At 37.9% G+C, this 27,655-nt stretch overlaps 1 protein-coding gene across 16 annotated transcripts in view; it reads left to right on the forward strand.

The window, feature by feature from the left end:
• Positions 1-27,655, forward strand: part of POLQ (DNA polymerase theta) — a 138,271-nt gene that overhangs the window by 67,526 nt on the left and 43,090 nt on the right. For all 16 annotated transcript variants that reach the window (XR_005059911.2, XR_005059912.2, XM_073231562.1 and 13 more), the window contains 4 exons: positions 2,603-5,718; positions 7,755-7,898; positions 8,888-9,084; positions 14,145-14,385. Coding sequence is in view for 14 of the 16 variants with exons in the window: in XM_073231562.1 (XP_073087663.1) it covers positions 2,603-5,718; positions 7,755-7,898; positions 8,888-9,084; positions 14,145-14,385 (3,698 nt within the window). In the remaining 2 variants the exon portion in view is untranslated. The remainder of the gene's footprint in view (positions 1-2,602; positions 5,719-7,754; positions 7,899-8,887; positions 9,085-14,144; positions 14,386-27,655) is intronic.

Here is a 27,655-nt window from a genome sequence, read left to right on the forward strand (position 1 = left end):
ATATCTATTAGCATGGTGTATTAATAGGTTTCCTAAAGTTGAATCAATCTTATGTTCTGGAATAAATTTCATTTGGTCATTGTATTTTTTTATATGATTTTGGATTCTGTTTGCTAATATGTAACATAGCATACTTTTGCACTCTTATTTATAAATAATATTGGTCTATAGTTTTGTGAGTGTGTGTGTTTTGCACTATCTTTAAGTTTTGGAATTGTGCTTGGTATTAGACTTGCTTCATGAAAAAGAATTAGGAAGTTTTTCTTCATTTTCAGTGCTTTGCAATAATTTATGGAGTCTTGGGAGTAGTCGAAGGTTTGGTATGATTGCTCTATGAGACTATCTCAGATGGTCTTAGTTCCCCCATCACTTTCTCTATTTTATTTTTTCAGAAAATAATCTCTCTCGGTATTCTGTCTCTAATGGGGTTAATTTCTATAATCTGTATTTCCCTAGGAAATTACCTATTTCATCTGGTTTCTCAGAGATCTGTAAATTAGTCTCTTAGGAATTTTAAGTGTTTCTTCTATTTTAATGACTATTCCTCCCTTGTTTCTTATCTTGTAAATTTCTGCTTTCTATTTTTTTCATGATCGGGTTAGCTAGAGTTTTTGTCTATTTTGTAAATGAAAACTAGGTTTTTTTTTATTAGTTAGATCTACTTAAAAAAGCTACCTCATTAATTCCTTCTTTTAATTTACTTCCTACTGCTTGCTTTTGTTTTACTTTGTTGCTCTTTTTCTAGTTTTTGTTGAACTAGAAATTTAATTTGTTGACTTTTATATTTTTATTTCTATTGATAAATTAAGTTTTATGTGTTTTTAATTTTTAATACTATGAATTTATACTGTCTCAATGTATAACATTTGTACATTAATTTCCCACCATTTTCCCCCACCCTTTAGGGGCAGGGATGGAAGATCCATATCATCTACATTGTTATTTATTAAAATTCTTACCATCAGTCTTTTTGTTGAAGTATTCCTAGTCTTGATTGGATGAAACTTATTCTCTAGTAGATTCCTCAAAGAGGGCTTGTATAGTAAAGACTTCCTCAAATTCTTGTATATCTAAAGCTGTTTTTCTATAACCTTAATATTTGAAACACATCTTGGCTGAGTATAAATCCTTGGTCTACACTTTCTTTTATTGAGTTTTTCAAAAATACTCTTTCTTTGCTTTGTATGTTTGAATTATGAAGGGAATACAATTCTTTTGTCCTATTAAATGTGTAGGTTTCTAGATTTCTTTTCAGTTTGCGAGTTTCACTAAGCTAATTAGTCAGCTATAACAAATTACTTAAGAACTTAGTGGCTTTGAAAGCAACAATAAATATGTAACTCAAAGTTTCTGCGAGTCAAACCTTTGTGGATGGTTCTGGTTTGAGTTCTTTCGTGAAGCCATAGTAAAGTTGTCAGGTGGAAGAGTTGGCTTGAATCTACTTTTAAAATGATTGACGCACGTGCTGGCAAGTTGGTGCTTATTTCATCACAGGAGTTTCTATGTGGAGCTGCTTGATGTTCTCATGCCATGATGGTTGGCTTCCTCTCATGTGAGGGATCCAAAAGAGAGTAAAGTGGAAGCTACAGTGTCTTTTTTAACTTAGCCTTGGATTTCTGGTTGTTTCCATGTTGGTTGGAAACAGAAGTCTCTTGGCCATTATTTCTTCTGTAATTTTTATGCCTCATCCTGTCACTGTTCTCCTCATGGTACTTCAGTTACATATATGCTTTACTTTTAGGGTATAGAATCTATTATTTTACCCTGAAGAGCATTGATAATTTATCAGTTAGTTAGGTTGGCTGAACTCAAACTGTAAACTTTGTCTTTCTGTAGTGGGCAGTAACTCAAATCTCTGTTTGGTTTTTTAGACTTTAAACTGGTGGCTTGGAGTCTGCCCATGCTTACATAATTTAGATGTCAAGCAGATATTTGGGCAGAGTTTATATGAAGAATTTGGGGTTCTCCTTCTCTGGATTTCTCATTTCTGAGCTTTCTTCCTTCATTTCTTATCTCCCATAGTTACTCTGAGCTGTTTTTCAAATTCTGTCAGTCAATAAACTCAAGGTTTTTATCTAAGTTTTTAGTTACTCTTTTTGGTGCCGACTGGGGCCTGCCTTCAGGTGAGAACACTGAAATTCACCTGCCGCCATTTCTTTCTTCTAGTCTCAGTCTCTTTCTAGTTTCTGCTTTCTTTTGGCCACTCTCCAGTTCTTTCAATTATGTCCAGAGCTCACATTATATAGGAGGACTTGCAGTGAAAGTTTTATGATACTCCCTTTTTTAGGTTTCCACTTAAAGAAGCTTAGAGATGTCTTTCTTTAAAATGCTGTTTAAAAATTGCAGAACCACCCATCCCTTCCTGTGCTTCATTTTTGTACATAGCTCTTATCACCAGTTGATACAGAATGCATTTTAACATTTATTTGTTTTCTGATTTCCTCAACTACATGTGTGCTCTATGAGAGCAGATATATTTCCCTCCTATATCAGTGCTATTTCTAGTTTCTAGAACAGCTCAGACTGATGTTTAATACGTATTTGTTGTGTAAATTAATGAATCAATACATTAATTTATTTCTTTTCCTGTATTCTTATATAGTGCCCGAAAAGCAGTGGATGAGGAAGAGGAAGCAGCTGAAGAACGTCGCAATGTGCGAACTATTTGGGTGACTGGCAGAAAAGGTTTAACTGAAAGGGAAGCAGCAGCCCTTATAGTGGAAGAAGCCAGGATGATTCTGCAGCAGGACTTAGTTGAACTGGGAGTGCAGTGGAGTCCATATTCACTTTTAAATTCTGATACACCCTCATTGACCAGCAGTGAGTCAGAAGTAAAGGAACACAAATTTATATCCCAAACTAAGAGTTCTTGTAAAAGATTAACATCAAAGAAGAAAAATAACACAATATTTAGTGACTGTTCTGTTAATCATTTACCAAATACAGTGCAAGATACAGATAAAAGCCAACAGCATACAAATTCCTTTGATTGTAAGTTTCAGGATGGGAATCAAGAATGGCAGGTACAGTCCACTTCCAGAGCAAGAAAATGGGCTTCTTTGAGTATCAATAAAGAGAGGCTAGGAACTTCTTTGAATGAGAGAAAAGCAAGCACTAAGAAAGTTGTTCATACTTTCTCATTTGAGAAAACAAAAAAAGCTTTGACGTTCAGTTCAGAAAAGAAGAGTACAACTTTTCGATCTTGGAAACATACTAAGCATCTAAAACGACCCAGAGACAGTAGCCCTGTGAAAAACACTGGGATGTTTAGAACTGAGCTACAAGAACAGACTATGTGTAATACTGTTCATTGTGAAGACTCATTTACCTTAGATGAGAAGAATATGGAATTTAGAAGTCCAGGGCCATTTGCTAAAAAAAATGTATCTTTCTGTGTTGAGGGGAAATATAACAAAGCATCATTCCCATCGCAAACAAGACAAAATAATTCAAGGAACAAAACAAAATCTAGTGATATTCTTGTGGAACATTTTATCACAGGATCCCAGTGTGAAAAAGTGACTTGTCAACTCACTAGTCTGGTTGGTGAAAATGAGGGAGGATTAGCTCTTGTTGAGTCAGAAAAACTGAACAAAGTGCTGATACAAAATGATTCAAAAAGCCAGACTGTTTATATGAAACACCAGGACACCCATCCAATTAACCAGTGCCTGGAAAAGCAGTCTGATAAACACACAAATACTTATACCAAACAGAAAAAAGTAATAGAGAGACAAATACCCAGTGAGACAGTCAGTAGTTATGTGAATGGAGACTCAAATGTTACTATCAAAAGTGAAAATACAAAGTTTTATGCTAAGGAAAATAAATTAAATAATCTTCAGGTATCAGGAGATAATGTAAGCAGCACTGAGATACTCAGTGGAGTACATCTACCAACTGGAGCATTTGCGAACTCAGGAGACCAGCACAAGAATTTTCTAAATATCTCTGGAATACAAGAAAGAACAGCTTATGCAGCAAACAAAACTAAAAAAAATCATGTTTCTGGCTTAGGCTTAACTAGAGCCTGTGACTTTGAAGACAGCTTATACCTGGATACTCAATCAGAGAAAATGATACAACAGATGGCAATTGAAAATACCAAACAAGAAGCAAAGGACAGCAACCTGGCAACAGGGATGATGCAGAAGAACTTACACAAGCAGAGCTCTTTGCAGAATGATATTCACATTGCTTTTCCTGGTGAACAGCATTCTCCAGGAGTGACAAATACAGATCATTTGGAACTTAAGACTGTGGGTACTTTGAAACAAAGCACTTATTCACATGGGGTTGATATCCTGACTCTACAAAGTCCAGTTTTTCTTTCTCCAATACTACTGGGGGAAAGTGGCCCTTGTTTTAAAGGGAATGAACTTTCTGTTACTGACTCCCAGTTAAATAGTTTTCTTCAAGGTTATCAAACACAAGAAACTGTGAAACCATTTATAGCTCTGGTTCCTCAAATGAGAACTCCCACTGATATAGAAGTAGAATGTCTGCCAGTTCCTGAAACAACTTTAAATTTGAGTGATAGTTTACTATTTGACAGTCTCAGTGACGACTACCTAGTAAAAGAACAACCACCCAGTGTACACATGAAAGAACCCCTTTCTTCTGAAATGTCAGACCATTTCAGCAATTCTGTGTGTCTACAACCAGAGAGCCCAATCAAAAAATCAAATATGAGTGAAAATCAAGATAATCAGCAGCAGCTGACTTTTTGCAGTGATGAGTCTATTATATTTTCAGAAATGGATTCTTCTCAGATGGTTGAAGCTTTGGACAATGTAGATGTATTTCCTGTCCAAGAGAAACATAATCTTGCAGAATCTGTTACAGCATTAGAACTAAGTGATCCGTTGATTGTAGGTAATGCTTATCCCAAAAGAGAATTAATTGGAGGAGATAAAGATGAAAAGTCTCAAAAATCCAAATTAACTGGGACAAAGCAAAATAAATCATTCTTATGGTCAGGGGCATCATTTGAATTAAGTCCAGGACTGCAAAGGATTTTAGATAAAGTGTCCAGTCCTCTAGAAAGTAAAAAACAAAAATTAACCACTATAAACTTGTCTTGTTTGAAAGAAAAATATACAGAGTTAAATGACAAACAAAAAGTTATTTCAAATTTGGAGTCAAATCAAGTGCAGGGAATTTCATTTTCCCCTGATACTGAAGTTAAAAAAAGGAAGATTGAGGCACTAGAGAACAATACCTTTCATAATGAAAAATCATCTGTCTTGCCATATAAAGAAAGTTGTATAGTTGATGACAATGAACTCATTCCTCCTACACCCACTCCAGCAGCTGCTTCTAAGATGGCATTTCCAAGTATTCTTGGAACATCTTCCACAAAATTTCAGAAAACTAGTAGTGTTTTACAGCTTGATGAAAGTTACTCACTTGGCTCATCTTTGGATATTAAAAACAATGATTTAAATCCAGAGGGTAGAAATGGTTTAAAGGACAGCAGTCCTATTAGAGACACAAGTTTTTCACTGCAGTTATCACAGGATGGATCACAGATACCTCCAGTCTCATTCAGTTCAGAAAGTTTGGCCATAATTGATGTAGCAAGTAACCAAGCTCTCTTTCAAACATTCATTAAGGAATGGCAGTGCAAAAAGCGATTTTCCATCTCACTGGCTTGTGAAAAGATCAGTAACTTGACATCTTCTAAAAGTGCTACTATTGGTAGTAGGTTTAAGAAAGGTAAGAGTTTTTACAATTTTTTTCACATTTATACATAAAATAATGGACTGAGAGGGGAATGAGTCTTTTCAGTATTGTATATTAAATATACATTTATTAAAAGTTTAAGAAGTTTCTCCTAGGTAGGTTTACATGTAGAAAAGTCTTGTTGTTCCGCACAATTGATTTAAATTGCTGTATGATATAAGAGATGGGCAACCCCAGGACATGTGGGTGGTAGAGCTGAGCGCTGAGGCCAAGAGCTTAAGCTGGGAGACTGAACAAATGCAGACCACCCAGGTACTCCTCATTCCTCTGGCTCTGATCCACTATTGTACCTGGGGTGTTAGGTCTGCGTCTGCCTCCTTCTGAGCAGGCAGAGATCCCAACTGAACAGCCTTCGGGTGGCAGCTCCCTACTTTAGATAGCCTGAAGGGAGTTCGGACTAGTCTTGTCTCCGAACACATTGACACAATGGCCAGCCTTATTGCTGCTGAGACCACCAAAATTGGTGTGGCTGGTTCAGAGCCAGCATTGGAACAGTGCTTGGCAGCTTGATCACTGTGTATGCCAGGAACCTCTCTCTCATAGCAGCTCTTGCTCCTGTGCCTTTCTGGGTTTGGTCCCGGCCAGGCCATGGAGCTCTTCTGACTGATGGTTGCCTTCCTCATCCTCTTCACTTTGTGGGGCTTCACGGAGGGCATCTGTTTGCCCTGCTGCTTCAACTCCAGGCTGTGCCTGGTGTTCAAGTGTGCTAAACTTTACCATTAAACACAACACTTCTCTTTAAAAAAGTGTGTGTGTGTACACACACACACACACACACATATATATATATATAGTATATATATATATAATAGTTATATATATTAACATATATATAAAAATACTAGGATGTAAGTATAAAAATTAAGGTATATCCTTTGTATATGCATCACTTTTGGTATCCTAATGGTACAATGGGGTGGTTTTTATTAATCATCAATGCTCGTAAATTGTTTTCTATTAAATTGTGAATCTTTAATCATTTATATAATCACTAAAGTGCATAGCAAATAGGTACTATATTTTTCACAATGTTCACTAGCTACATTTTCTAGTATTTATCTCAAGTAGAACTTGTACCTTCACTGAGAGTCATGAATTCTGTTCTGAAATACTGATCCCAGAGCCTCACAGAATTCACAGAATTCTTTTGAGAGAGTTGAACATTTTGGTAAAATAATGCTATGTGTATTCCGTCTTACTTCATGCCAGTAAAGATTTTGGGTCATGGGGAATACTGTAATCAGCTTGACATGGAAATCAAAGATTCAATCTTATTTCTTAAATCTCTATTTATGAATGTATTTGTTCATAAGGATTTAAGTATTTGATCTACAGTTCATGGAGCACATGTGTTAATGACAAGTTTTATGTACTTTGTTGACTAGTACTTTTCCATTTTTCATTCAACAAATATAAAATTGAGCACATTTTGTGTTCTAGAGGTATGAGGGATAAAATTGTTCACCTGAAGTAAACAAATATGTTGGTTATTGAGGATATAATTATAAATAAGATACATTGTTTCTTGACCTGTCTTTGTAAAATTGGAGGTGTGTTATTTTAGAAAACACGTTGACTCCAAATATAAAATCAAACCCAATTCTTCACTAAGAAGTAAGACTCAGAAGTTTTCTGATGTTTCTTAATGTTAGAAATTGTTGAGTTGGTTATAGAATTTTGTAGTGTGCAAATCATTTTCATTTCTGTTTGAGTTATACAAATGCAAAGTGCAGGTTTGGAAAATTAAGTTAATACCCATTTTTAGTCATTATTATATATCTATTTGAAGAAATATTTGGTAGATTTTTCAAAGTGACAGTTACCTTAATTAATGGGGGACCTAGAAAGATCTTACATTCACCTAAAAATGACCATCCAAATAATGAACATTTTAGAGATCTGGGAATTTTGCCTGTCAAATAGGTTTTTATTGTTATCATTGTTTTAATGTCCAGTTTAATGGCTTTATTTTTAGAGATTTTTAACTATTTCATTTTTTATTTACTTAGTTAATTCACCTCAGGGAACTCCTATTGGAGATGATGGATTTCCTGTTAAGGGTTGTGATGACATCTTGGTGGTTGGGCTGGCAATATGCTGGGGTGGAAGAGATGCCTATTATTTTTCATTGCAGAAGGAACAAAAGCATTCTGGTAAGTAATCACTATGTGGCTAAGTCACCATATAATTTTAGTATCATCTCTATTAGGATAGTGACTTATTTGTTGAGAAAAATTTCCTGATATTTACCTGGAATTTATTTTTAATATTAAAAGTATTTTGGGGGGGAAGGGATAGCAGCTAGTGTGTACATTATTTCACATATTATCAAGAATGAATGTTTTAAGAAGCACTGCCCTTCTCCCCTCTGCTTGTCACAAGGGGCTATAATACTACATTTTCTTCTTGGGGGTGATGGAACCTTTGGGGTTCCCTGGCCACCTTGAGGGTTTGCTGTTAAAGACTGGATCATAGCAGTTTCTCTTCAGAATTTTTTCCTCCTCCTCATTGCATTTGGAACTTATCTAGAGGCAGTGATGAGGTAGATATCTACAGTAGTTGGATCACATGGCCTTTGGAAATGAAATGATGTCATCTGGAAATACCCTGTGATCTGATTATGATTGTTGGACACCTAGCTGACTAGTTTTAGACAGGAGGGAAATTATTAAAGCAATCATTTAGAAAAATGTCATATAATCTCTCTGGGTAAGCATGAAATGTTTTCAGTTGTTTTTCAGGAAAATATGTTAGGGTGAGTTAGATACTTGAACGTCTGCCTTTTTTTTCAGATGTAACATTATATGTTCATACTAAATTTCACTTTAAAGGAGTTCATTTAAAATTTGTTTCAAAATACATTTTCTGTCTTTAACTCCTCATTTTGAGAAATGTAATCATTAAGGTTTTTTGGAAATCTTGATATTTAGAATTTTCTCCTACCTAATTAAATAAGACCATTCTAAATCGCTTAGCCCAAACCATAATTTTTAGATTATGAAATACATCTATATAACCAGCATGACCAAATGATTGGTTACGTGGAATGACTTCTGAGTCTTTTTCAGTCTTTGCAGTAAAGATTTGAGCTTCAAATAAGTGCATGTAATCTTTGCCTTAAGATTTTTTTTTTTCCCCTAAGAAATTAGTGCCAGTTTGGTCCCACCTTCTCTGGATCCAAACCTGACCGTGAAAGACAGAATTTGGCACCTTCAATCCTGCTTGCAAAAGGAATCTGATAAAGAACGTTCTGTTATCGTCTATGACTTCATTCAGAGCTATAAAATTCTTCTTCTGTCTTGCGGCATCTCCCTGGAACAAAGTTATGAAGATCCAAAAGTACCACATCTTATTTAATTTTTACATACTTAAACGTTTTTTCTTTTTAATGTTTAGGGTTAATTATTAAATGACTTGGTATTTATTTAGCTCCAGCAATGCAGCTTAAGTTTTTTAGAGTAGTAACTCCTTTATCGAGTAATCTTGTCCAGACAGAACAGAATATTATACACCAAATTCCTCTGTGTAGATAAAAGCAGATGTCACAAATTCTAAGCACTAAAGTTCATATCTTTCCTCAGAAGTTTTAAATTTTTTATTATGGTCACAGTAAATTACAAATGAAAGGAGAACTGTCAGACTTAGATATATGATAGCAGTGTGCTTCAAATATCCATGAGGATAGAGGTAGAAAATAGGAAAAATGTGTAGTTAAGAGATGTCAAAAAGATATTTAGGGGCCATTTAACAGAGGGACAAATCACCTTACCAGCCCCTGAGAACTTTCCTATATAATAGCAAATTATGATACATTGTTCATAATGATGACTCTTGAGTTATTAAGGAAAGAATAACATGTGATTGTAATATACATTTAACAGTATATTTTCAGAAGGCATTTATTTACAATATCATAGCTCTCAAATGTATATCAATTTTTTTCTATTGACCCTGGATATATGAGGTATGTAGAATATTAATTTTGAGTTTTGATACTATTTGTTCATTATCAATATAGTCAATAATAACAGGATAACTTAGTTTCTTAGTTTCTTTATCATTTTTGGCAAAGATTTTCAAAGGCCAGTTAAATAAACTAAATATATTATCCTTTTCTATGCTTCATGTCAGGACTGGTTTATGTATGATAAATTTCATATAGTTTTTAATATGACCACTGTGGAATATAAAAGGTTGTCACTTAATTTTGATGTTCCACAGTCCAAAATGAGAATATGGGTAATATGACCTTCTCATTAAAACTGCTGGAGCATCTTAGATTTATGTAGCACCTTTTACATAAACTATGTTAATATTCCATAATTAGCTTTGTTAATCACAACACTTTTCTTCTTAAATTTTATTTTGGTAACATTAATCTACAATTACATGAAGGACATTATGTTCACTAGGCTCCCCCCCTCACCAAGTCCCCCCCACATACCCGTTCACAGTCACTGTCCATCAGCATAGTAAGATGCTGTAAGATCACTACTTGTCTTCTCTGTGTTGCACAGCCTTCCCTGTGCCCCCCCACACTATACATGTTAATCGTAATGCCCCCTTTCTTTTTTCCCGCCCTTATCCCTCCCTTCCCACCCTTCCTCCCCAGACCCTTTCCCTTTGGTAACTGTTAGTCCATTCTAGGGTTCTGTGCTTCTGCTGCTGTTTTGTTCCTTCAGTTTTCTTTTGTTCTTATACTCCACATATGAGTGAAATCATTTGGTACTTGTCTTTCTCCACCTGGCTTATTTCACTGAGCATAATACCCTCTAGCTCCATTCATGTTGTTGCAAATGGTAGGAACTGTTTTTTTCTTATTGCTGAGTATTATTCCATTGTGTATATGTACCACATCTTCTTTATCCATTCATCAATCGATGGACATTTAGGTTGCTTCCATATCTTGGCTATAGTAAATAGTGCAGCGATAAACATAGGGGTGCATCTATCTTTTTTAAACTGGAGTGCTGCATTCTTCAGGTAAATTCCTAGAAGTGGAATTCCTGGGTCAAATGGTATTTCTATTTTGAGCATCTTGAGGAACCTCCATACTGCTTTCCACAATGGTTGAACTAATTTACATTCCCACCAGCAGTGTAGGAGGGTTCCCCTTTCTCCACAACCTCACCAACATTTGTTGTTGTTTGTCTTTTGGATGGTAGCCATCCTTACTAGTGTGAGATGATATCTCATTGTGGTTTTAATTTGCATTTCTCTGATGACAAGCGATGTGGAGCATCTTTTCATGTGTCTGTTGGCCATCTGAATTTCTTTTTTAGAGAACTGTCTATTCAGCTCCTCTGCCCATTTTTTTATTGGATTATTTGCTTTTTGTTTGTTGAGGTGTGTGAGCTCTTTATATATTTTGGATGTCAACCCTTTGTCGGATCTGTCATTTATGAATATATTCTCCCATACTGTAGGATACCTTTTTGTTCTATTGATGGTGTCCTTTGCTGTACAGAAGCTTTTCAGCTTGATATAGTGCCATTTGTTCATTTTTGCTTTTGTTTCCCTTACCCAGGGAGATATGTTCAAGAAGAGGTCACTCATGTTTATGTCTAAGAGATTTTTGCCTATGCTTTTTTCTAAGAGTTTTATGGTTTCATGATTTATATTCAGGTCTTTGTTCCATTTCGAGGTTACTTTTGTGTATGGGATTAGACAGTGATCCAGTTTCATTCTCTTACATATAGCTGTCAGGTTTTGCCAGCACCATCTGTTGAAGAGACTGTCATTTCCCCATTGTATGTCCATGGCTCCTTTATCGTATATTAATTGACCATGTATGTTTGGGTTAATGTCTGGAATCTCTATTCTGTTCCAATGGTCTGTGGTTCTGTTCTTGTGCCAGTACCAAATTGTCTTGATTACTGTGGCTTTGTAGTAGAGCTTGAAGTTGGGGAGCAAGATCCTCCCCACTTTATTCTTCCTTGTCAGGATTGCTTTGGCTATTCGGGGTCTATGGTGTTTCCATATGAATTTTTGAACTATTTGTTCCAGTTCATTGAAGAATGCTGTTGGTAATTTGATAGGGATTGCAACAAATCTGTATATTGCTTTGGGCAGGATGGCCATTTTGAGCATATTAATTCTCCCTAGCCAAGAGCATGGGATAAGTTTCCATTTGTTAGTGTCCTCTTTAATTTCTCTTAAGAGTGTCTTATAGTTTTCAGGGTATTGGTCTTTCACTTCCTTGGTTAGGTTTATTCCTAGGTATTTTATTCTTTTTGATGCAATTGTGAATGGAGTTGTTTTCCTGATTTCTCTTTCTATTAGTTCATTGTTAGTGTATAGGAAAGCCACAGATTTCTGTGTGTTAATTTTGTATCATGCAACTTTGCTGAATTCCGATATTAGTTCTAGTAGTTTTGGAGTGGAGTCTTTAGGGTTTTTTATGTACAATATCATGTCATCTGCAAATAGTGACAGTTTGACTTCTTCTTTACCAATCTGGATGCCTTGTATTTCTTTGTTTTGTCTAATTGCTGTGGCTAGGACCTCCAGTACTATGTTGAATAACAGTGGGGAGAGTGGGCATCCCTGTCCTGTTCCCGATCGCAGAGGAAAAGCTTTCAGCTTCTCGCTGTTCAGTATGATGTTGGCTGTGGGTTTATCATATATGGCCTTTATTATGTTGAGGTACTTGCCCTCTATACCCATTTTGCTGAGAGTTTTTGTCATGAATGGATGTTGAATTTTGTCAAATGCTTTTTCAGCATCTTTGGAGATGATCATGTGGTTTTTGTCTTTCTTTTTGTTGATGTGGTGGATGGTGTTGTCACAACACTTTTGATGTAAGAAGATAAACTATTATTTATTTATAAAATCTCACATTTATAAGAAGCATTTGCCAACTTTTACATCAGAATGTCTGATTCAATAACCCCTAAAAGGGTGTCTGATCAACAATTTCTAAAGACGGGTGTGGAATTCCCCACACCTCCAACAATTCTCTGAGTACCAAGCTGGGTGTCCTATAATTCAATTCAATTCTGACAGAATCGACCTGGATATAATGCCATATCCCACAGATTAAGGGCTCAGTCCTATAAGACTCCCCCTTTAAATACCTATCACAAGCCCAGATTCTTATCTGTACTTCTGACCAACCAGCTATAAATCAGAAGTTCCTGTGACTCCTTCCTTGGGTTTGATTAATTTGCTAGTGGGGCTAAAAAATTCAGGAGAACATTGTACTCACTAGATTTCCAGTTATTACAAATGATGTTAAAGGATATGGAATCAATAGCCAGATGAAGAAATATACCAGGTGAGGCATATGAAAGAGGTACATAGCTGCCAATGCCCTCTCAGAGTGGGCCGCTCTCCCCAGATCTCCACGTGTTCACCAGCCTAGAAGCTCTCCAAACCCTGTCCTTTGGGTTTTTATAGAGGCTTCATTACATAAGCATGATTGATAAAATCATTGGCATCGGTGATCAATTCAGCCCCAGCCCTTCCCATGTTAAGGGGTGGGACTGAAAGTTCCAGCCCTCTCATCACAGGGTTGTTTTCCTTGGGTAACCAGCACCCAACCCTAAGGTGACTTGGGCATTCCCAAAGTCACCTCATTGACATAACAAAAGACACCTTTATCTCTCTTACCACTTTGGAAATTCCAATAGTTTTAGAAGCTGTGCTGCAAATGGGGATGAAGACAGAATTTATATTTCCTTTTGTAATCCACAATATCACACCCCCCTTAAAACTGATTCTAAACCTACAAAAGAAGTAACTGAGTCATATAGTGATTGTCAAATTATGAACAGGGTTTAGATTTCCTTATTCTAAATCCACTTGTGATCTTCTAATTTACTAAAAACTACAGGTCTTCTGGTCTTGTAGGAAAGCTAAAAATAGCAATCAAATGACCTGTTGGATAGTCCTGGGGACAGGCCCTCATCCTTAGGGGAAAGCCTAGAGGCTTTTTAAAACTCAGGGTATAAAATTTGTTGGTAAGACCTTTGTGTCTCACTTCTTCTGATGTTGAAAGAATTAAATAAACCTAAAACTAGTATAGGCTCATCTTTATTATAGTAGCTTAGCCACAATAAGCTTTAGTGGAGGAGTGCATCTACAGTTCCAGAAACATGGTTTCAGTTAGCTGAGAGGCACTTAATTTTAAAGCCCACTTCAGAACTGATCAGCAGGAGCACTGCAGTAATAAAAAAGTTCGAAGTTTTCTTTCTTTGAAGGCTGATGTTCTCAGTGATACCAAAAATGAGTCCTGGTACAATTCTCCTTTCCTTCTCCTCTTCTGGGAAAGACCACTGAGTAAGTTTTAGGTGAAAACGAGTGAGATTAGAAATGAGCTTTTATCCCCCCCTTTCAATTTAAGAGTGCACAATGTCTTTGAAAAATGATGAAACTATTCTGATTGCTATCCCACTCAGGTGGCATGCTGGTTACTAGATCCAGATTCTAAGGAGCCGACTCTTCACAGCATAGTTACCAGTTTTCTTCCTCATGAGCTTCCACTCCTGGAAGGGATAGAGACTGGCCAAGGAATTCAAAGCCTAGGACTGAATGTCAGCACTGAGCATTCTGGGCGATACAGAGCATCTGTGGAGTCTATTCTTGTCTTCAACTCTATGAACCAACTCAATTCTTTGTTGAAGAAGGAAAATCTTCAAGGTAAAAACAAAGTTCCTGTCATTTTTATGCTGTAACAGACTGATGATTATTATATATTTAGCCATGCTTTATCACAGGTCGGTAAAATTATACTTTTTGTGTAAACTCTGTCTTTGGATTGTCTAGTTTAGGGGTCAACAAACTTATTTTTAAAAGACCAGATTTTTAGGGCTAATTGGACTAAATTACAACATGTGTGGGGAATTCTCTTCCACTCCATGCCACTACCCCCAAGGAATTCTCAGATTCCACAGATTAAGTGCTCAGTCCTATGGACCAATGAACATGGCCCAGTCTCCACTCCAGGCACCTTCATAAGCCCCTGTGCTTCTGACCAACCAGGTACTGATAGGAGGTTCCAACAATTTTCTCTTTAGGTTTGATTAATTTGCTCCAGCAGCTCACAGAATTCAGGGAAGCACTTAAATTTATAAGTTTATTAAAGGGTGTGATAAAGGGTACAAATCAGCAGCCAGGTGAAGAGATACATAGGGTGAAGTCCTAAACAAAGGAGCTCCTGTCCTTGTGGAACTTGGGGCTCAGTGACATGCGGAAGCCAAGTGTGGAAGCTCTCCAAAAAGGAAAAGGAAAAAAGGGGAAGTGCCCCAAAAGCTCCACTATTGGGTTTCTCTGGAGGCTTCATTACATTGTCATGATTGACTAAGTCATTGGCCACTGGCTGATTCAACCTCCAGCCCCTTCTCCCTTCCCTAGAGGTCAGGGTATGGGACTAAAAGTTCCCTCAATGGTTAATCCTCCTGGCAACCAGTCCCCACCCTTTCATGTGGTCCAGAAGTTACCTTCATCAATAACAAGACAGCTATTTTACCTTCATACCTCTGAAGCATTTTCAGGAACTGTTCTTGAAGGTCAAATATATCTGACAAATACTATTTGGGTCATCTGAATGACCAATGCATATTTCTTGTAAATCATTATATTGCAGTCAGATAGTAAAAATTTTTGGCTTTGTAGACCAGGTGGTCTCTATCGCAAATATTCAACTCTGTCACAGTAGCATGAAAGCAGACATAGACAATATGAAAATGAGTATTCCAATAAACTTCATGAAAACAGTCAGCTAGTCCTAGTTAGGCCATAGTTTGCAGAACTCAGGCTCTACTGTAATGAAGGGAATAGTGGCATTTTATTCATTTATTGCTTTTTTTTTTTTTTTTTTTTTTTTTTTTTTTTATTATTTTATATTTACTTATGGGCCTTTAAACATACCAGTATGATTTAGATTACTTGTAAGGTTCATTGTATAATTAATTTGAGCAGCTTTCTGCATAAGATCAACGCACAATAAAATGTCTTATTGAGCCTCTGCAACCAGTGGTTCTCAATCTTTTTGGCCTCAGGAACCCTTCACATTAAAAAATTATTGAGGACCCCAAAAATGTTTTTGATTATGTGGGATAGAGCTATTAATATTTACATTAGAAATTAAAACATATGTTAAAGCCATTTACTAATTCAATTTTAAAATTATGCCATGAACCTTATTAGTACTCTAAATCATACTGATTTTTTTTTTTTTTTTTTTTTTTTTTTTTTACTTTTAAACAGCCTTTTATTTTATTTTATTATTTTTTTTTTTTTGAGAGGGCATCTCTCATATTTATTGATCAAATGGTTGTTAACAACAATAAAATTCAGTATAGGGGGGTCAATGCTCAATGTACAATCATTAATCCATCTCAAGCCTAATTCTCGTCAGTCTCCAATCTTCTGAAGCATAACGAACAAGTTCTTACATGGTGAACGAATTCTTACAGAGTGAATAAATTCTTACATGGTGAACAGTACAAGGGCAGTCATCACAGAAACTTTCGGTTTTGATCATGCAATATGACCTATAAACCATCAGGTCAAATATGAATATTCATTTGATTTTTGTACTTGATTTATATGTTGATCCCACATTTCTCCTATTATTATTATTATTTTTATTTTTAATAAAATGCTGAAGTGGTAGGTAGATGCAAGATAAAGGTAGAAAACATAGTTTAGTGCTGTAAGAAGGCAAATGTAGATGATCAGATGATCAGGTGTGTGCCTATGGACTAAGTATTAATCCAGGCTAGACAAGGGCAGCAAGACATCCACGGATGCAGAAGATTTCTCTCAAAGCAGGGGGGGTGAGGTTCTGAGCCTCACCTCTGTTGATCCCCAAATTCTCACCTGATGGCCCCCCTGCGACTGTGCCTGTCTTAGGTTGTTCCTCCCTTGAGGAATCTTACCCGTCTCTGGCTAACCAGTCATCTTCCGGGGCCATACAGGGAAATGTAAAGTTGGTAAGTGAGAGAGAAGCCATATTGTTTGCAAAGGTTAGCTTTTTACTTCTTTGCAGATTTATGCCCTGTGGCTTCTATGCCCAGCACTTGTCTCGAGGTATCTTTACCACCTGGAGGAATTATGATACTCGGTAAATTCGATATGAGGCACGAATTCTATTTAAAGTTTGTAATTAGGAAGGAAGAAGAAAAGCTATAGATGTAGCATATGAAGGAAACTTGGGAGGATTGATTATTTCTTTGACATATCTTCTTGTATAGTACCTTAAGTATGTATAGGTTTTAAACTACTAACTAATTTGCACACACATATTGACATAATAGGAATACGGTGACATAAACAAAGCAAATCTATAATTACCAGCCATCTCCAGTGAAGCCAAGAAAACCATTTAGGCACCCTAGGCATTTGTGAAAATTTATCTATGATATGATGGATATTTTCCAACTGTACTTGAACCATCAGACAAATTAAAGCAGCCCATTTCTGGGATCTGTTCACATCCCATATGTTCTTTTAACCATAGATAGTCTATAGTCATGAGATTTTGGGGTGCTACAACTTGCACCCCTCCCAACTCCTGGTTGAGTTCCAACAGTACAGATCCAGTCAAATTCGTTGTCTCACTGTATGCACATGCCAGCCTAGACATCTCCCTCCTCCTTCTCATGGCAAGTCCAGGAGATGGTGGGCTGGATGCAGCCACAACCGCAGCATCGTCCGGATCCCTGTGGAGGCTTTTTGATGATCATCCCCCGGCACGAGTCCTCCAGAGAGTGCTGATGCCGGAAGCTCCTCCTCATATCGTATCTTAGTTCATTTTCTGGGTATCCAAGCTAGGCCTTGATCTTCTGCGTAGAAACAAACAGACCCTTTGCCCACACTTTGACATGCCCTCTATACCACTGTGCAGAACTCATTGGAGGTCAGCACACAGTAACTGCTTTTTTTTTTTTTTTTTTTTTAATTAAGAGAAAGGAATATTATCAGAAAAGAGTACCTCCATAGCTGATCATCTGACACCCTTTAAGTGATCAACATTAAGGATATTTAAAGCATGCGTTGATCTTTGATTTACCAATAGTTTTATCCTGTTAAGGAGTAATCCCCCTTTTCTTTCTTTCTTTCTTTTTTTTTTTTTAAATTTTTAATCTACACTTACCTGAAGAATACTATGTTTACTATGCTCTCCCCTATATCAGGTCCCTCCTAACAACCACATTACGGTTACTGTCCATCAGCTTAGCAAAATGTTGTAGAGTCACTACTTGTCCTCTCTGTGTTGTGCAGCCCACCCGCCCCTTGCTCCCTCCCCCTCATCCATCCTAATCTTAATACCCCGCTTCTTCTTCCCCCCCCTTATCCCTCCCTGCCCACCCATCCTCCCCAGTTCCTTTCCCTTTGGTACCTGTTAGTCCATTTTTGGGTTCTGTAATTCTGCTGCTGTTTTGTTCCTTCAGTTTTTCCTTTGTTCCTATACTCCTCAGATGAGTGAAATCATTTGGTATTTCTCTTTCTCCGCTTGGCTTATTTCACTGAGCATAATACTCTCCAGCTCCATCCATGTTGCTGCAAATGGTTGGATTTTTCCACTTCTTATGGCTGAGTAGTATTCCATTGTGTATATGTACCACATCTTCTTTATCCATTCATCTACAGATGGACATTTAGGTTGCTTCCAATTCTTGGCTATTGTAAATAGTGCTGCGATAAACATAGGAGTGCATCTGTCTTTCTCAAACTTGATTGCTGCGTTCTTAGGGTAAATTCCTAGGAGTGGAATTCCTGGGTCAAATGGTAGGTCTGTTTTGAGCATTTTGATGCACCTCCATACTGCTTTCCACAATGGTTGAACTAATTTACATTCCCACCAGCAGTGTAGGAGGGTTCCCCTTTCTCCACAGCCTCGCCAACATTTGTTGTTGTTTGTCTTTTGGATGGCAGCTATCCTTACTGGTGTGAGGTGATACCTCATAGTAGTTTTAATTTGCATTTCTCTGATAATTAGCGATGTGGAGCATCTTTTCATGTGTCTCTTGGCCATCTGTATTTCTTTTTTGGAGAACTGTCTGTTCAGTTCCTCTGCCCATTTTTTAATTGGGTTATTTGTTTTTTGTTTGTTGAGGCGTGTGAGCTCTTTATATATTCTGGACGTCAAGCCTTTATCAGATCTGTCATTTTCAAATATATTCTCCCATACTGTAGGGTTCCTTTTTGTTCTATTGATGGTGTCTTTCGCTGTACAGAAGCTTTTCAGCTTAATGTAGTCCCACTTGCTCATTTTTGCTGTTGTTTTCCTTGCCCGGGGAGATATGTTCAAGAAGAGATCACTCATGTTTATGTCTAAGAGGTTTTTGCCTATGTTTTTTTCCAAGAGTTTAATGGTTTCGTGACTTACATTCAGGTCTTTGATCCATTTTGAGTTTACCTTTGTATATGGGGTTAGACAATGGTCCAGTTTCATTCTCCTACATGTAGCTGTCCAGTTTTGCCAGCACCATCTGTTGAAGAGACTGTCATTTTGCCATTGTATGTCCATGGCTCCTTTATCAAATATTAATTGACCATATATGTTTGGGTTAATTTCTGGGGTCTCTAATCTGTTCCACTGGTCTGTGGCTCTGTTCTTGTGCCAGTACCAAATTGTCTTGATTACTATGGCTTTGTAGTAGAGCTTGAAGTTGGGGAGTGAGATCCCCCCTACTTTATTCTTCTTTTTCAGGATTGCTTTGGCTATTCGGGGTCTTTGGTGTTTCCATATGAATTTTTGAATTATTTGTTCCAATTCATTGAAGAATGTTGCTGGTAATTTGAGAGGGATTGCATCAAATTTGTATATTGCTTTCGGCAGGATGGCCATTTTGACGATATTAATTCTTCCTAGCCATGAGCATGGGATGAGTTTCCATTTATTAGTGTCCCCTTTAATTTCTCTTAAGAGTGACTTGTAGTTTTCAGAGTATAAGTCTTTCACTTCCTTGGTTAGGTTTATTCCTAGGTATTTTATTCTTTTTGATGCAATGGTGAATGGAATTGTTTTCCTGATTTCTCTTTCTATTGATTCGTTGTTAGTGTATAGGAAAGCTACAGATTTCTGTGTGTTGATTTTGTATCCTGCAACTTTGCTGTATTCCGATATCAGTTCTAGTAGTTTTGGAGTGGAGTCTTTAGGGTTTTTTATGTACAGTATCATATCATCTGCAAATAGTGACAGTTTAACTTCTTCTTTACCAATCTGGATTCCTTGTATTTCTTTGTTTTGTCTGATTGCCGTGGCTAGGACCTCCAGTACTATGTTAAATAACAGTGGGGAGAGTGGGCATCCCTGTCTGGTTCCCGATCTCAGTGGAAATGCTTTCAGCTTCTCGCTGTTCAGTATAATGCTGGCTGTGGGTTTATCATATATGGCCTTTATTATGTTGAGGTACTTGCCCTCTATTCCCATTTTGCTGAGAGTTTTTATCATGAATGGATGTTGAATTTTGTCAAATGCTTTTTCAGCATCTATGGAGATGATCATGTGGTTTTTGTCTTTCTTTTTGTTGATGTGGTGGATGATGTTGATGGATTTTCGAATGTTGTACCATCCTTGCATCCCTGGGATGAACCCCACTTGGTCATGGTGTATGATCCTTTTGATATACTGTTGAATTCTGTTTGCTAATATTTTATTGAGTATTTTTGCATCTACGTTCATCAGGGATATTGGTCTGTAATTTTCTTTTTTGGTGGGGTCTTTGCCTGGTTTTGGTATTAGGGTGATGTTGGCTTCATAGAATGAGTTTGGGAGTATTCCCTCTTCTTCTATTTTGTGGAACACTTTAAGGAGAATGGGTATTATGTCTTCTCTGTGTGTCTGATAAAATTCCGAGGTAAATCCGTCCGGCCCCGGGGTTTTGTTCTTGGGTAGTTTTTTGATTACTGTTTCAATTTCTTTGCTTGTAATTGGTTTGTTTAACTTTTGTGTTTCTTCCTTGGTCAGTCTTGGGAGGTTGTATTTTTCTAGGAAGTTGTCCATTTCTTCTAGGTTTTCCAGCTTGTTGGCATATAGGTTTTCATAGTAGTCTTTAATAATTCTTTGTATTTCTGTGGAGTCTGTCGTGATTTTTCCATTCTCATTTCTGATTATGTTGATTTGTGTTGACTCTCTTTTTCTCTTAATAAGTTGGGCTAGAGGCTTATCTATTTTGTTTATTTTCTCAAAGAACCAGCTCTTGGTTTCGTTGATTTTTGCTATTGTTTTATTCTTCTCAATTTTGTTTATTTCTTCTCTGATCTTTATTATGTCCCTCCTTCTGCTGACTTTAGGCCTCATTTGTTCTTCTTTTTCCAGTTTTAATAATTGTGATGTTAGACTATTCATTTGGGATTGTTCTTCCTTCTTCAAGTGTGCCTGGATTGCTATATACTTTCCTCTTAAGACTGCTTTCGCTGCATCCCACAGAAGTTGGGGCTTAGTGTTGTTGTTGTCATTTGTTTCTATATATTCCTTGATCTCTATTTTGATTTGTTCATTGATCCATTGATTATTTAGTAGCATGTTGTTAAGCCTCCATGTGTTTGTGAGCCTTTTTGTTTTCTTTGTAGAATTTATTTCTACTTTCATACCTTTGTGGTCTGAAAAATTGGTTGGTAGAATTTCAATATTGTGGAATTTACTGAGGCTCTTTTTGTGAGCTAGTATGTGGTCTATTCTGGAGAATGTTCCATGTGCACTTGAGAAGAATGTATATCCTGTTGCTTTTGGATGTAAAGTTCTATAGATGTCTATTAGGTCCATCTGTTCTAGTGTGTTGTTCAGTGCCTGTGTGTCTTTACTTATTTTCTGCCCGGTGGATCTATCCTTTGGGGTGAGTGGTGTGTTGAAGTCTCCTACAATGAATGCATTGCAGTCTATTTCCCTCTTTAGTTCTGTTAGTATTTGCTTCACATATGCTGGTGCTCCTGTATTGGGTGCATATATATTTAGAATGGTTATATCCTCTTGTTGGACTAAGCCCTTTATCATTATGTAGTGGCCTTCTTTATCTCTTGTTACTTTCTTTGTTTTGAAGTCTATTTTGTCTGATATTAGTACTGCAACCCCTGCTTTCTTCTCACTGTTTGCCTGAAATATGTTTTTCCATCCCTTGACTTTTAGTCTATGCTTATCTTTGGGTTTAAGGTGAGTTTCTTGTAAGCAGCATATAGATGGGTCTTGCTTTTTTATCCATTCTATTACTCTATGTCTTTTGATTGGTGCATTAAGTCCATTTACATTTAGGGTGACTATTGAAAGATATGTACTTATTGCCATTGCAGGCTTTAGATTCGTGGTTACCAAAGGTTCAAGGTTAGCTTCTTTAGTATCTTACTGCCTAACTTAGCTCGCTTATTGAGCTGTTATATACACTGTCTGGAGAGTCTTTTCTTCTCTCCCTTCTTATTCCTCCTCCTCCCTTCTTCATATGTTGTGTGTTTTGTTCTGTGCTCTTTTTAGGGGTGCTCCCATCTAGAGCAGTCCCTGTAGGATGCCCTGTAGAGGTGGTTTGTGGGAAGCAAATTCCCTCAGCTTTTGCTTGTCTGGGAATTGTTTGATCCCACCATCATATTTAAATGATAGTTGTGCTGGATACAGTATCCTTGGTTCAAGGCCCTTCTGTTTCATTGCATTAAGTATATCATGCCATTCTCTTCTGGCCTGTAGGGTTTCTGTTGAGAAGTCTGATGTTAGCCTGATTGGTTTTCCTTTATAGGTGACCTTTTTCTCTCTAGCTGCCTTTAAAACTCTTTCCTTGTCCTTGATCCTTGCCATTTTAATTATTATGTGTCTTGGTGTTGTCCTCCTTGGATCCTTTCTGTTGGGGGTTCTGTATAATTCCATGGTCTGTTCGATTATTTCCTCCCCCAGTTTGGGGAAGTTTTCAGCAATTATTTCTTCAAAGACACTTTCTATCCCTTTTCCTCTTTCTTCCTCTTCTGGTATCCCTATAATACGAATGTTTTTCCTTTTGTATTGGTCACATATTTCTCTTAGTGTTGTTTCATTCCTGGAGATCCTTTTATCTCTCTCTATGTCAGCTTCTATACGTTCCTGTTCTCTGGCTTCTATTCCTTCAATGGCCTCTTGCATCTTATCCATTCCGCTTATAAATCCTTCCAGGGATTGTTTCACTTCTGTGATCTCTTTCCTGACATCTGTGATCTCCTTCCGGACTTCATCCCACTGCTCTTGCATTTTTCTCTGCATCTCATCCCACTGCTCTTGCATTTTTCTCTGCATCTCATCCCATTGCTCTTGCAATTTTTTCTGCATCTCTGTCAGCATGTTCATGATTTTTATTTTGAATTCTTTTTCAGGAGGACTAGTTAGGTCTGTCTCCTTCTCAGGTGTTGTCTCTGTGATCTTTGTCTGCCTGTAGTTTTGCCTTTTCATGGTGATAGAGATAGTCTGCAGAGCTGGTACAAGTGACCGCTGGAAGAGCTTCCCTTCTTGTTGGTTTGTAGCCTTTTCCTGGGAGAATAGCGACCTCTAGTGGCTTGTGCTGGGCAGCTGTGCGCAGACAGGGCTTCTGCTTCCTGCCCAGTTGCTTTGGGGTTTATCTCCACTGTTGCTGTGGGCTTGGCCTGGCTGGGGCTGTTCCTCCAAAATGGTGGAGCCCCGTTAGAGGGGGAGCAGCCAGGAGACTATTTATCTCCGTAAGGGGCCTCTGTGCTCCCTGCTGCCCAGGGGGTTAGAGTGCCCAGAGATCCCCAGATTCCCTGCTTCTGGTCTAAGTGACCTGTCCTTCCCCTTTAAGATTTCCAAAAAGCACTCTCCAAACCAAAACAACAACAGCAACAATGAGAGAGGGAACAGAAAGGAAAAAAAAAGAAAAAACACGCGATTTTTTTTTTTTTTTTTCCCTCAGGTGCCGGTCCCAGGCACCCGCACACTGGTCCTGCTGCCCTGTCTCCCTAGCACCAGGGTCCCTGTCCTTTCAAGGCTTCCAAAAAGCACCCACCCACCGGTCCCGCAGGGAAGGAACGCTCAATATTCTTGGTCCTCAGGCACTGGTCCCATGCACCCGCTCACCAGTCCCGCCGCCCTGCCTCCCTAGCACCGGGGTCCCTGTCCCTTCAAGGCTTCCAAAAAGCACTTGGCAAAAAGAGAGAAAAAAAAAGGGGAAAAACGCGCGATTTCTTCCGTCCTCAGGTGCTGGTCTCAGGCACCCACCCACCGGTCCCACAGGGAAAAATGCGGGATATTCTTTGTCCTCAGGTGCCGGTCCCAGGCACCCGCTCACCAGTCCCGCCGCCCTGCCTCCCTAGCACCGGGGTCCCTGTCCCTTTTAGGCTTCCAAAAAGCACTCGCAGAAAAGAGAAAAAAAAAGGGGAAAAACGCGCGATTTCCTCTGTCCTCAAGTGCCGGTCTCAGGCACCCGCCCACCGGTCCCGCAGGGAAAAACGGGGGATATTCTTTGTCCTCAGGCGCCGGTCCCAGCCACCCGCTCACCAGTCCCGCCACCGTGCCTCCCTAGCACTGGGGTCCCCGTCCCTTCAAGGCTTCCAAAAAGCGCTTGCCAAAAAGAGAAAAAAAAAAAAGGGGAAAAACGCGCGACCTCCTCCGTCCTCAGGCACCAGTCTCAGGCACCCGCCCCCAGGTCTCGCAGGGAGAAACGCGGGATATTCTTTGTCCTCCGGCGCCGTTCCCAGGCACCTCCTCACCGGTCCCGCCACCCCGCCTCCCCAGCAACGGGGGCCCGTCCCTCTAAGGCTTCCAAAAAGCGCTCGCCAAAAAAAAAAACTGCTCCGGTTTCTCTCCACCCGCCGGGAGCCGGGGGGAGGGGCGCTCGGGTCCCGCCGGGCTGGGGCTTGTATCTTACCCCCTTCACAAGGCGCTGGGTTCTTGCAGGTGTGGATGTGGTCTGGATGTTGTCCTGTGTCCTGTGGTCTCTATTTTAGGAAGATTTTTCTTTGTTATATTTTCATAGCTCTATGTGTTTTTGGGAGGAGATTTCCACTGCTCTACTCACGCCGCCATCTTGGCTCCCGCCATACTCTTATTGCTTATTTTATATTTGAACTTTATCAAATCATTTTTAGCCAGACTTAGAACATATCTTTCATGTATTTAAAAAAGAGCTCTTTTCTTTTTAGAACTATTAGCAGTTACTTTTTCAATGAGGGATGTTCATATGAATCTTTTTTTCCCTTATGACAAGTAGAATGGATTTATTGTTCAGTCTGCTGGCCCAGATTAAGTACCTTGACTTCAGAGAGCATAACATATGCTTATGATAGCAATGATAAAGTGGAATAAAGTTGGCTTCATTGTGAGATTTAAACTGTGAATTTATTGCCTGATTATAAATACTAGAAAGAGTGGACTGAATTCACACAGACCAGGGTTTAAATATGGGCTATATCATTTATTAGTGAGGGGTCGTGGGCAAGCTACTAAAACTCTTAAGTCTGGTTTCTTAAAATGTTATAAATATTAAATGAGAGAGAACGTACTGCAGATTTGCCATAAAGTAAGTGCTCATTATTGTGATAGTTTATCATTATTATTATTTTTACCACTAGCACAAGCCCTCTGTGCTGATAGTAATGTTCTGCCCAGCATCACTGGGGTAGAATAATACAAAGACCAGATTGACTTATTTAGCCATAGAAGACTTGCTTAAAAGATGTTAATTAACACCTCTTGAACATGTACTGAAGCATTTCAGACTCAGCTTCTCTAAGCCAATGTAGGCAGCCAAAGAGTGGGGAGTATGTGATACACATGTTGAAGACTGCTGCTGGGTTTATAGATAATAATGCTGAATGAACACAGCTCTCTTTCCTGGTCAGTCTGCCTGTCTGCCCCTAGAATAGGTGTCCTGTGTAGTGTGTGTAGTTCCCAGACAGTAATATTTGATGATGATGATATGAATTAGTCTGTAACTTTTTATGGACTAATTGGTTGCCCATTATCAGAATTATAAGTATCAATATCTTTGGGAGTTTTTTTTTTTCCCATTACTTAACAGCTTTCACCTATTTAAAAAAGGAGTCTATGGTTTTCCTGTCCAGGAAAATACAAGAGTCCTCTAGATTTGTTCTTTTTAACTTCACAATTTCAATGTACCTTGAAAGCTCCTTCTTTCTGCAAGTTTGCGGAAGTATGTGACTAGGAGGTATTAAACGCATTCTTATACAGTGTTAAGTCTTATCTAGAGAATCCACAGAGTTGAGTCTACCTGTGTGTTGTTCCTCCTTTCTTGAACATTTCAAGTTTTATGTCTCTTTCCCTTATCTTTTTTAATTTAAATTTTATTTTTAATTAAAAAAATTTAGCAATATATATGTCCAAACAATATATTGTTTAGTTTTGCTTGTTATGAACTCTATAAAACTATCTCTGGAGAAAGACAAGTATCAAATGATTTCACTCATCTATGGAGTATAAGAACAAAGCAAGAACTGAAGGAACAAACAGCAGCAGACTCACAGAACCCAAGAATGGACTAACAGTTACCAAAGGGAAAGGGACTGGGGAGGATGGGTGGGAAGGAGGGAGAAGGGGAATAAGGAATTATGATTAGCACACATAATATAGCAGGGGCACAGGGAAGGCAGTATAGCACAGAGAAGACAAGTAGTGATTCTATAACATCTCACTACACTGATGGACAGTGACTATAATGGGATATGTGGTGGGGACTTGTTAATGGGGGGAATATAGTAACCACAATGTTGCTCATGTAAGTGTATATTAATGATATCAAAGTAAAAAAATTAATTAATTAATTTAAAAAACCTATTTCACCTCTGCTTGCTTTTCTTGATTCATGCACATTATTAAAAGTGACTATAGTTTATTCATTTTCACTGCTGTGTAATATGTTACAGTGTGAGAGTGCCAAAATTTTCCATTTTTCTATTGATGAATGGCTTTATTTATTTATTTATTTTGTTTTGCTATAACAAGTAGTTCTGTATGCATATTCTTACACATATATATGTCTCCTAGTACATGTGGGCAAGAATGCCTTTTGGGTGTGGAATTACTGTCATGGGAATGAGAATATTCAACTTTATAAGATTTTGCTAAATTGTTTTGCAGAATGGTTTGTTAACCTTAAGAATAAAACAGTTATTTTACTGGCAAAAATGGCTGTATTTTGAGAATAGGAGAAAACTGTGGTTTGGGACAAGCACATGAAGGTAAAAAACATGGGCAAGTCTGGAGAACAAAGGAGGGGAGCACACTTTAATAGAGGAAGGAGCCAAATAGGGAGGGCTGTTATAAACAAGAAGTCCGTTGGAGGAAAGTGGGAGTTGTAGGTATAGTGGCTTTTCATTGGGTGAGTTGTGACAGTCTCTCATTGGTTTTCTTCTGCTGGGCTGGTAAAGTATAGGCTTCTTCCTGTCCAGAATGCAAGGGAAGTCTCAGTCTCTTCCTGTTGGAGTCTGCAATTGATAATGAGTGGCAGCTTGCTGGCCTCCCAGTGCCATTTTAATGATTCCCTTTATTTCCACAGGTTGTGTAAGTTTACTCTAAACAATGTGAAAGAACTCGTTGATTCATACTCTCTCCACTTTGCCAATTCATTGTATAGTGACTGAAATTTTCCTTTCTCATGCTTTGTTTTTGGTAACAAAGCTATTCTAGTTTCATGGGATGAATGTTGATGAATGTCTTTTTATTTTGGAGTTTATGTATTATAGAAGTGATGTGTTCTTTGAAATTTTGGTAGAACTTGCCTATAGCTGTTCTTTGTGGAAATATTTTACTTCAGTTTCTTTAAAAACCGTGAGCTTATTTAATTGTGTCTTTTTATGTTTTAGTAAACTATTTTTCTTAATTTTAAATATCTATCTGAATTTTAAATTTTGTCATAAAATTTTTTGTCATATTTTTGTTAATTTTTTTAGTGTCATAAAATTCTAAGATTTTCTCTTTACCATCTCTGATTTATCTGTTGTATTCCCTTTTTCATTCATAACATTTATTGTTCAATTT

The sequence above is a fragment of the Manis javanica genome, chromosome 3 (assembly GCF_040802235.1).
Source record: "Manis javanica isolate MJ-LG chromosome 3, MJ_LKY, whole genome shotgun sequence".
Taxonomy (NCBI): domain Eukaryota; kingdom Metazoa; phylum Chordata; class Mammalia; order Pholidota; family Manidae; genus Manis; species Manis javanica.